This window comes from Plectropomus leopardus, chromosome 14 (genome assembly GCF_026936395.1).
Source record: "Plectropomus leopardus strain MGB_pleo_1.0 chromosome 14, ASM2693639v1, whole genome shotgun sequence".
Taxonomy (NCBI): Eukaryota; Metazoa; Chordata; class Actinopteri; order Perciformes; family Serranidae; genus Plectropomus; species Plectropomus leopardus.
In genome coordinates this window covers 4,695,403-4,706,545 of record NC_142189.1, presented here as the reverse complement: position 1 = coordinate 4,706,545, position 11,143 = coordinate 4,695,403, and the positions used below count along the sequence as shown (strand labels likewise).

At 37.4% G+C, this 11,143-nt stretch overlaps 1 protein-coding gene across 2 annotated transcripts in view; it reads right to left on the bottom strand.

Annotated features, from left to right (window-relative positions):
- Window positions 1-10,816, bottom strand: part of coa8 (cytochrome c oxidase assembly factor 8) — a 39,121-nt gene extending 28,305 nt beyond the window's left edge. The window contains exons 1-2 of one of the 2 annotated variants that reach the window (XM_088087240.1): window positions 10,749-10,816; window positions 2,697-2,751 (exon numbers count right to left, since the gene is read on the bottom strand). In XM_088087240.1, the coding sequence (XP_087943366.1) occupies window positions 2,697-2,751; window positions 10,749-10,801 (108 nt within the window). In that variant the 5' untranslated portion in view covers window positions 10,802-10,816. Of the gene's footprint in view, window positions 1-2,696; window positions 2,752-4,646; window positions 4,771-10,748 lie in introns of those variants that run through there. The other variant, XM_088087239.1, reaches the window with a different exon arrangement.
- Window positions 10,817-11,143: the final 327 nt, after the last annotated feature.

Genomic DNA, 11,143 nt, shown 5'->3' with positions numbered 1-11,143 from the left:
GCATTAAAAATCTTATTTAAGTAAAAGTATGTAAACAGGAAAAACAGAACATTATTGCAAATAAATTCTAGTTATAATTAATATTTGACAATCAGGAACTACTAAAATTATTTAAACCATTTTGCTAATTAATTAGTGCTAATTAATTGTCTTTAAATTGAATGATTTCTTTCAAAATCACGTGCAACTTGAAATGTCCCACAAATTAAAGAAATTAGTTTTTGGGGAAAAATTATTTTTAAAAAAAAAGAAAAAAAGATGGGGAGAAAAATGTCCAGAAAACTAAATTTATAATTATTATACTGACATATTTAAAAATATATTTTCTAAATTATCATCAGATTTATTATCATTATTATTATTATAATCATATTTTTTTTTAAAAATAATTCATCTTTTGGAATAATTGACTTTTTTACTAATTTCTCGTTGCCCAGGTTTCAAAGGGTTAATCAACTAATCCTTTAAGTTATCCTTGTACATGTATCCTTGTACTTGTTTTGTGTCCAAAAATCTTGATTTGTAGTGACTTGCAATGTCAGATCATTTTAGCACAGTAAAAATAATATTTCCTGCCTAAATAAGGTGGAGTAGAGGTACAAAGTTATCTGACATGTACCTAAAATTTATACTAAAGTACAGAATATGAATAATGTATGAAGTTATATTCCAGCACTGCAGGTACATTTACATTTATTGTGGATTTAACAGTTGTTTTTCCTCCACAGTGAGACTCGGTGAATCAGAAAAGGCAGAACAAATTCCTAAACTGCAGCTCTTTCTGTGAAGAGATGTGAAGAGAAATTGTGCCACGTTGGTGCCAGACTGCAGCTGGAGGGACGCGTCGTGAGTAAGTGGGCTTTAATCTGCTTAATATTACTTAAAGACAGGCTTACATTGCTGAAACTAATGGATGGGACTTGTTAAACATCCAGAAATGTAAACACAACAGCTGTAAAACATTTCTTTAAAGCAAAAATGTATCAGAGACTGAAAATATGTGAATATTTGTTTGAAAAAAATACTCCTTCAGTCATCAAATCATATCTGAATCTGCAAACAATTACATTTAAACCCAAATACTGTATGCAGGCTACACTCGAGTCTGTAAAGGCCAACATGTTGTCTTGATAAATAGTTGAGTATCTGAGTATTATTCTTATTTTCAAAAAGGGGAGGGAAAATTCTAAATAAATAAATAAATAAATTGGGAAAATGTCCTGAAAAACTATATTGAAAATTGTTATAATTAAATATTTGACATTATGTTACAGGAAAAAAGTTTTGTTTTTGTGATTTTTTTGTTTTCTGTTTCAATTTCAGCACTTTTTTGGAGACATTCTCTCGTTTGTTTATGTTTTTCACTTTTTTTTGCTTATTTTCAGGTAATTTTCTTTTAATTTTTTAACTGATTTATTGTCTCCATTTCTTCTTCTTTTTTAGAAATCAAACCAATTTGCTACAGTTTTAGGTTTCCAAAGGTTAATATAGTGTAAAGAATAAACATACATTCTGTTATCTATTCGAACGCAGCTGCTGGTTTATTTTGGGCTGAGCGGTTTGCCTGTGGTTGAGGGTGTTAAGTGTCTTTTGAACGTAAACCTGTAATTTTCCAGCATCAACGCTGCAACAAAGCAGATAATGAAGATTATCATGTTCCCTACAGCAGTGGCTCCTAACCAGATATGTCTGTTATGCAAAATAATTTAGATTTTTGCATATTTGTCTACAATTTCTGTTTTTTTACTTTAAATACTTCAATAAGACAGTGATGGAGGAATTGTTCAGATCCAAAACGGGGCAAAGCAACCAAAAAGAGACACAAAATTACTACAAAGAGATTCAAAAGGACTGCAAAATATACAAAACAGCTGCAAAGAGACACAAAACAACTAAAAGCGACTACTAAAAGATGCAAAATTGAAAAGAGACATGAAATAACTACAGAGATGCAAATGTCCACAAAGTGAAATACAATAACCAAAAGAGACTTAAATGACAACAAAGAAACAGAAAACGACTGCAAAGAGATGCAAAACAACTGCAAAGAGACTCACATCAGCTACCAAAAGGGGCAAAACAACCAGAAAGAGACACAAAATGACAACAGAAAAATTCAAAATGATTAAAGTTGCAAAACAGCTGCAAATAGACACAAAGCAACTACTAAAAGATGCAAAATAACCACAAAGAGACATGAAATGACTACAGAGATGCAAAATGTCAACAAGTAAATCATCAAAAATGACTGAAATTACTACAAAAAGACACTAAATGACTGCAGAGTCTCACAACAACTTCAAAAAGGGGCAAAACAACCAAAGAGATGCAAAACAGGTGCAAAGAGACACAAAGAGACCGAGAGCAGCTTCTAAAAGATGCAAAACAAGAGACATGAAATGACTACAGAGATGCAAAATGTTGACAAAGTGACATAAAATGACCAAAAGAGACTCAAATGACTACAAAGATACAGAAAACAATTGCAAAGAGATGCAAAAGCACCACAAAAAGGGTGCAAAAGCATCTATTTGATACGGCTGCTTATACGACAGCACTGATGAGGGATCTTTATTTATTTTAAAGGGTCAGAAGACAAAAAGTTTGGGGAATTTTTCTAAGTCTGCTGATGAAGAAAACATCAGAGAACCAAAGGAGGAAGCATTTCAAAATAAAAGTAAAAAAGACACACCTACCGCATCCCCACCTGGTCTTGAGCGTTGTTCTGCCCTTCGCTGACCTTTGACCTCCCTGTGGAGAAAGCAAAAGAACAATCAGCATCACACACGACGTCCCTGTTTCACATCCTGCCACCAGAGGGCGCCACGTGCTCGGCTCTGCAGGCAGCCTGAGGGGCCGCAGCAGCAGGGGGCGTCTGGACGGATCAGCTCTGGGCGAGGCTCCAGTCACACACACACACACACACACACACACACACACACACACACACACACACACACACACACACACACACACACACACACACAGAGTTGATGACAGCAGACAGTGGTGTGTTATCGCTCTGTGAGGCGGTGCTGATTATATAATCTGCTACACTGAGGTGATAAAGACTCAACATTTCAGTGAATCACAGCGTCAGTAACGTGAAGGATGTGATGACCTACAGGCCGCAGCGACGCCTTTAATCAGGCTGCCACAGTGGAGGAATTCTACTGTGTGCTTTTACTACACATAAGTAGGTTCAAGGTACTTATACTTTGAGTATTTCCATTTTTATGCAACTTTATACTTAAAATCCACCACATTTAAAAGGGAGATATTTGCTGCAGTACATTTCTTTGACAGCTTTAACCCTTTGAAACCTGGAGTGACATCACTTTCCTCATGCTGCTTTCAGACACTTTTCACATGTATTTAAACCTTTAAACCGTGAACATATCCGTGCAATTTCTTTCAAAAACATGGGAAAACGCAACAAGAAAACTGATAACAAATGTTCCACAAACTGCAAAAAATTATATAGAAAATCATTATTTTCTTCTCGATGTCTGGGGAAAAGACATATAGCACTGTTTTACGGTCTTGTTTGCCTTGATTAATTTTCCTTTTTCTTTTTTTTTGTTTGTTTTGTCTTTTGTTACTATTTGTAAGGTAATTTTCTAGTAGTTTCTACAATTTTCTGGCAATTTTTTTTCCTTCTTCGGATGTTTTGAAAGAAATCAAGCCAGTTTGCTCAGGTTTCAAAGAGTTAATTAGTTGTTAATTTTTCATCCCCTTCCTGTCCAGAGAAAAACATGTACAGATCAAGTGAAGGAGCTGAATACTTCTTCCAATACTGAACTTTACCCTTTAAAAACTTGAGCAAATTGGCTTAATTTCTTAGTTGAAAGTTGCAAGAAATTATCTGAAGCCAAAAAAAGGAAAGAAAACAAACAGAAAATGGCCTGAGCAGAAGTGCTAAAATAACATTAAAATAAATCTAAATAATATTTTACCAGTCATTTAATTTCAAATATATCAAAATATATTTCAAATATTTTTTAGCTAATATTTTGGTCATTTTCTTGTCATCTTTTAATAGTTTTGGGGATTTTTTTTTTTGCAGATTGCCTTTTTTTGTGGAAGAAATCACATTTCAAAGGTTTAAATACTTGCAAAAGGCGTCTGAATGCTGTGCAGGAAAACTGACGTCCCTCCAGGTTTTAAAGGTTTTAAATGTTGTATTTAATAAAATGATGATGGTTTATAAATATATGATGTATAAAACACTGAGCATTCAAGTCTTTATATATATTTTATTTTTGCTGAACCACACAGCAGACTGAGGAAAGTTATATATCTGGTGTTGATGAGAGAATTCACAGGTCTTGTTTTGTGTGTCTGCAGTTTGACCACATTTACACCTCAAAGTCTTAATATGGAGGCAGCACATGACTGTGCTGCAACACCGCGCACGAGTGTTAAAAACAGCTGTCAGGACATTTCAGCTGAACAAAGGTTCATTAGGCTGGAAACTCAGTCAGCCAACACTTACTGGCACCTTGCAAAGGCTGAAATAACCTCAAAGTATTAATTTGTGTTTATTTTAGTCTAAATATTGATTATAATCTCCTTAAATCATCAAATACTGAAAACAGTATTTTTGCACCAATAAGTGCACATTATCGTTTTAGACAGTAACTCACCAAAAACGCTCTCCAAGTCCGTTTTAGAACAAATATTTGACCCTGTTGGAAATTCATCACAATCAGACCAAACAGAGCACACCTGTGATGTGTCATGCAAGTGACTCATGGGAAATGTAGTTTATAATAGTTGAATTTTCAAATATCAAAATGCACAAGAAACTGTAGAAATAAAAAAAAAACATAAAAATGCATTAAAAGTGGTGTCACTGTTGGTTAATTTGAAAATATTTTTCAAATCATGTCTTAATTGTTTTGTCTATAAAGTCAGCAACATGTAGGCTACTAAAATTGTTTAACCCCTGAGGGAGAGACAGCAAGCTCAATTTGCGGCAGCGGCACCTAACTGTGGCACCTCGTGTGGCACCCCCAGATGCCGCAGCTAGGTGCCGCTAGCAGTCGCAGCAGATGCCACTGGTTGCCGAGACGTGCCGGGAGGTGCCAGTGCGTGTGCCGCGGTTTGGCGGAGGTGCCGGGAGGTGCCAGTGCGTGTGCCGCGGTTTGGCGGAGGTGCCGGGAGGTGCCAGTGCTTGTGCCACTGCTTGCCAGGAGGTGCCGGGAGGTGCCTGTGCGTGCCGCGGTTTGGCGGAGGTGCCGGGAGGTGCCAGTGCGTGTGCCGCGGTTTGGCGGAGGTGCCGGGAGGTGCCAGTGCTTGTGCCACTGCTTGCCAGGAGGTGCCGCGAGGTGCCAGTGGGTGTCAGCTCAGTATCAGCATTATGACTGCACAAAATTGCCATCTAATAATTTCTAATAATTGGTGAGAAATTTCCAATTATTCAGCAAATATCCATCTAACTTTAGCCACCAAATAACTTTAGTTACGCTTTATTCATTGCTTTCCAAAAATCCTTGAAATTATCTAAATCTTAGAAAAGGTGGAAAATCCTAGAAATATCCTAAAGTATGTAATATATTATCATAAAATTTCCTTAAACCCATTAAATGTCCTAAAAATGTCCAAAAATCCTAGAAATTTCTTAAAATTTCCTAAAATCCTAAAATCTTAGAAACTTCCAAAATCCTAAAAACAAGTTGGAAAATTAGAAATTCCCAAATATCCTAGAAACATTCTAAAAATCCAAAAAATGTTCTAAAATCCAAGAAATGTCCTAAAATCCAAAAAATTTACTAAAATCGAAGAAACGTCCTGAAATCCTAGAAATGTCCCATTATAAAAAAAAGTCCTAAAATCATAAAAAAAAAAACACGTATGGGGCTTTTTACTGTCTCTTTATTCAGGCAGGCAGAAGCTAAAATGTGTCAGAGGGACATTTTTGGGCACAAAGTTGCATCACACAGTTCATCTTGAGCTCAGAGTGAAACTGTTGAACACTTATAAATACTCTCTGTCTGTTTACATCGTTACATGTCACAACAAAGCCTCTTTCTGACCTGAGACAGAGTCAGCAGCTGGGACAGAGAGCATCAGGAGGAAACAGGGACATAAACACGCAGAGACGGAGAGAGGGCAGCGAGTTCACTGACAGTCGAGGGTTACATCATGAGGAGCGTAACATCCATCATGGACCCAGAATCAGGAAAAAACACGAGACTGTGCCGCAGCGCCTGAAGATGAACACTGTTAATAAGCAGAGTGCACGTCTGCTTTTTCTGCGTAAAAATAGACACACAGAGGAAGGACTTTGAGGAGGCAGAGAGCTGCACCCCGAGGGGTTAACACACAGATGAAGGGCGGACAGTGTGATGTGTGGAGGGTTATGTCATGCAGTGTGCAGCTCGGACCCCGCTGTCAGCTGTGCAGCGGTGCAGAAGCAGATGAGGAGGAGTGTTATGTAATATTTCCAGAGCCTCTTTACTGGGTAAGAAAAAGTCTGCATCGATTAGCGTAAGCTGCCATGACTGCGGGGCTGAGGGGGTTAAAATAAAACGGTTTATAATCTGTTTGACCTGTGAGACGGAAACAAAGAGGCGAGGGATCGATTTCACTCACAGCACTGCCATCAGATCACCGACTGATTCAGTAATCAATAAAAACAGTGATACCCGGCTTCATTTGCCCAGGGGCCACTTTTTAAAAATAACCTGGGGCCAGGGGCCGTTTACAGCAGGCCCTCACACGTTTCTGGGATTTTAGGACATTTACCAGATTTAAGGACGTTTGTAGGATTGGAGGGCCAGTTTTTGGATTTTACGTTGTTTCTCGGATTTTAGAACATTTTTTTTAGGACATTTCTTGGATTTGAGGATGTTTATAGTAGGCCTATTTTAGGACAGTTCTCAGATTTTGGGACATTTCTCGGACTTGAGGACATTTCTCAGACTTCAGGACATTTCTCGGATTTTAGGACATATCTCCAGTTTTTTAAACAACTCTCAGATTTTGGGACAATTCTCAGATTTTTGGACATTTCTCTGATTTATGGACATTTTTAGGATTTTAGGACCTTTTGTGAATTTTAGGACATTCATATTTTAGGACAATTCTCAGATTTTAGCCATTCCTTGGACTTTAGGACACTTTTAGGATTTAAGAACATTTTTAGGATATTTCTTGGATTTTAGGATGTTTCTAGTAGGTCTATTTTAGGACAGTTCTCAGATTTTGGGAAAATTCTTAGATTTTAGGACATTTCTCAGACTTCAGGACATTTCTCAGATTTTAGGACATTTCTCTGATTTTGGGACAGTTCTCCAATGTTTGGACAACTCTCAGATTTTGAGACAATTCTCGGATTTTAGGACATTTCTCTGATTTATGGACATTTTTAGGATTTTAGGACATTTCTTGGATTTTAGGATGATTCTCAGATTTGAGGAAATTTCTTATATTTTAGGGATATTTTCATTTTAGGACAGTTCTCGGACTTTAAGCTATTTCCAGGATTTTAGGACGATTGTAAGATTTTAGGACATTTCCTGCATTTTATGGTGTTTCTCAGATTTTAGGACGTTTCCAGGACTTTAGGACATTAGGGGTTTAGCTGGGACCTCGGGGGTTGTGAGGAATCCTCCATTGGCAATTATCCAAATAAAATAGTCGGTCTTGGTAGCAAATACAATACAAGATCAAATACAGGCAAGTAAATGAAAAGCTCAACAATTAAAACAGGTACATAAATAGTACAGTAATTAAAATATATGTAAATCTTGAGGAGATTCAACTTTTAATTTGGACTGACACAGAGCGTCCAGTGCTCTAATCCTTTCTTTCCTTCTTTATTCTGGTTTTTTTTTGTATTCTTCTTTCATTTGCTGCTTTAATGACCTGATGAGAAAAATATGGTGTGGACAATAATCTCAATAATGTCAAGATTTCAGACTTTTTGTCCTAACGTGATGCTTTCACACACACAAAAGTCAAACAATGAAATCTTGTCAGAAATATTTTTTGTCTGACTGCACAGTGCTGCACAGATGCAGTGAGGGGAGGACTGGGCTCTGGTCCGAGGTCCATCTGTCTGCTGTGTTCATGGTGAATAATTTTGCCGGAAACCTCAACAGAAAAGCATTCGGCTCAGGACGACAGCTGGAGGCTCATTTTTTATCTCCGCTGAGAAATTCAGTGAGTTAACAGAATTTATGCGCCGTCAGTTTGAGACAGATCTCAGACGGGGAAAGCACCGTTTCCTGTTAACTTCAGGATGCTCGGGAGAAGAAAAAATAATCTGAATGAAAATAACATTCATTGAGATCTTAAATCTCAGTCAAAGTCCCCCAAAAATGTCTCATGTCTTCTCCTATTCTTCTGTTTTTATGCCTAAAATTCAGTCTTTACTGATACAAACAGTTCATTAATAAGAGCCAAAAATGACTTCTCAGATTGTATAATTATTGTAGTTTTTAAGAATATTAAAGTTTAAAGTTTATAAATGTGTGTATATATGTATATACACACACACATACAAGAAAAGGGTTAAAAGGTCAAATTCATCCCTCTTTTTTAGGGAGATTAGCATTAAATGAATATTTATTTGGTGCTTTTTGGTGCATGGTGCTTTAACGGTGTTCAGAATGTGGCATTAAAGTTTATTTTGAACAATAAACACTGGCATTAAATATTAGATTCAGTCCAAAAACACTTCTATAAGGATTTAAACTTAAAAAAAATATCTTTATAAAGTGCAGTGATCTATGTCTGTATCAGATATCAGTTATGGATCACTGGTTTTGTCTCCGTGGCTCTAATACCGGTACCTGACAGTGATGGGGACGGTGCCGTATTTGGCCGGTTGCCACGGTAACAGCAGGCATTACTCACTCCTCCACGCAGCAGCTGCCCTCTGTTTGGCCCGCGGATATTATTGTGTGTCTCCACTCCCACGTTTTACATCTGCAATTCACCCTGAGAGCCCGGAGAGCAATCTGAGGAGCGAGGCAAAGTGCAGCGGCACTGGCAGATAGGAGAGGGAGTTACCTAACCTGACGGAGATTTGAGTGTCATAAAAGGTCAAATTTAAGAAGCCACTGTGGGGATTAAAGTCTGATTTTTCTGGAATTAAAACAGATGTGGTTATTTATCTTTCACCTCAACAAAAAAATACATGTCATTTCCCCGTGCAGAGCTTTGTTTTCTGCAGAAAAGGACTTTGAAAAGTCGCGCTTGCATTGCATTTTCTGTGCATTGCAGCATGTACAGATAACTAAGAATAGCATGAGTGCCTGGATGGGTGAGAGCATGAATGTCATGTTTTATTCACATCAGGAAAGTCTAATGCAAAGTGCAATTTGCTGCAATATCGAGCTGGGAAACAGTCCACTTTGTTTACTTGTCTTTTTCAAAAACATAAAGAAAAAAGCAATAAGCAACTTGACAAGAAATGTCCTGCAAACTGCAAGAAATTAGTAGAACTTGAAAAAAAATCCAACTATATTTCTGGATATCATGAATATATGTTTTAAAATAATTAATTAAAAATGATAATTTTTCAAATTTTATGCATTTTTTTAACTTTCCTGTTTTTTGCGTTTGTTGTTTTTTTGGATGGTTCAACTAATTTCTTACTAATTTCTGAGTAATTTATTCTTGAAGGGTATGAATGGACTCTGGGCGCGTGTAGTCTGCAGAGGTGGAACCTTGTACCTCCGTCCTGACGGTTTCAGTTCATAGTCACCATAAAGAGGGTGTGGCACATCATCAGAGAGCTGACGTCTCTCTTTCAGGACACTGAGGACTCTTATTGAAGCTGTTGTCATTGCGGGAGGCTGGCACACCTCCGTCTGAGCTGCAGGGGGCAGCCGATCATCGTGCCACATCCAAGGCTTTCTCACCTTGAATAAGATAGGTGCTGTGCTCTTAGATTTTAGGACTTTAAGTGATAGAAAATTGAAAGTCAGCCTTTTTTTTCAGTTGCACTTGTGCTATAATTACAGAAGCTAACAGGAAGTGTGGAAATCCTAAAAGGGATTAAAAAAAGGTTGTGAGTTGAGTTCAAGCCGTCTGCACAAACAATAAGGAAGTGGAACGAGACAGAGCCGCGATGTACATCCTCTTTTTGGATAATGATTGGAGGGAAAATGTACCAGCTGCCCTTAAAAAAGCTATAAAATCCACTTTTACAGCCTCATATAAAATGCTGAACAGTTCCTGCACCTGAATCCAACTTTAATGTGTTTATCAGATGAAGTGCAAAGTCTGATGACGGTCTTATGACTGAAATTTCATAATGAGGCTCATTGACATTGTGTGTATTTAAGATTTGCTATTAACCAGTTTCGATTCTGGAGTTGGGTAGTGGCGGGTTATTTTTTACTCCTTATTGATAAACTTTTTTGGTTTTATTTGCACACTTTCCTACTTCTGCAAAGCTATTTACCTCAAGAACAATAAAGTTTTTTCTTATCTCTGATGCTGCTCCTTTTCAAAAACATGACACTTTGGTAATTAATGTTTCACAAATTGCAAAAAAACTACAAAAAAAAAACTTTATATATGTATATTAAAATATGTATAATTATCATAAATGCATATTTGTATTTGCATTTTTTCCAGTTCTTTTTAAACTTTTAATTTTTTTAATTTTCTAATTTATTTTTTACAAATTTCAAGTAATTTTATTGGAATTTTCACTAATTCCTTGCTATTTTTTTGGGTCAGGTGTGCAGAGGGGAGCAGGGTCAGGCCCTCGAAGAGACTGGGATCACCTGTTGGACAGTGAGAGCAGAGCGGACACCGGTGGAGACACTTGCGGAGACATCAGCAGAGAATGAGACCAGAGTGGACACCGACGGAGTGGACACTGGCGGAGAATGAGAGTGGAGCGGATCAGTCAGCATCAGTAACTCATCCCCAGGCACTGAGTTTATGATTATTTCTCTCTTTATTTGTTCATTTGTTATTTTCAACGAGGAACATGAAGAAAGGGCGCTAACAGGAGCAGCAAATTATTTGCTTTTTTTTTCGGTCGTTTTTCTAATAGCGCAACCATTGAGGCCCCTCCAGCGTGTGGTGCTCTAGGCGACCTCCTATATCGCCAATTTCATGGGTCGCCCTGGACAGTATATTACCTCCTTGGTCACTGATGATCTAAATAAGTCGC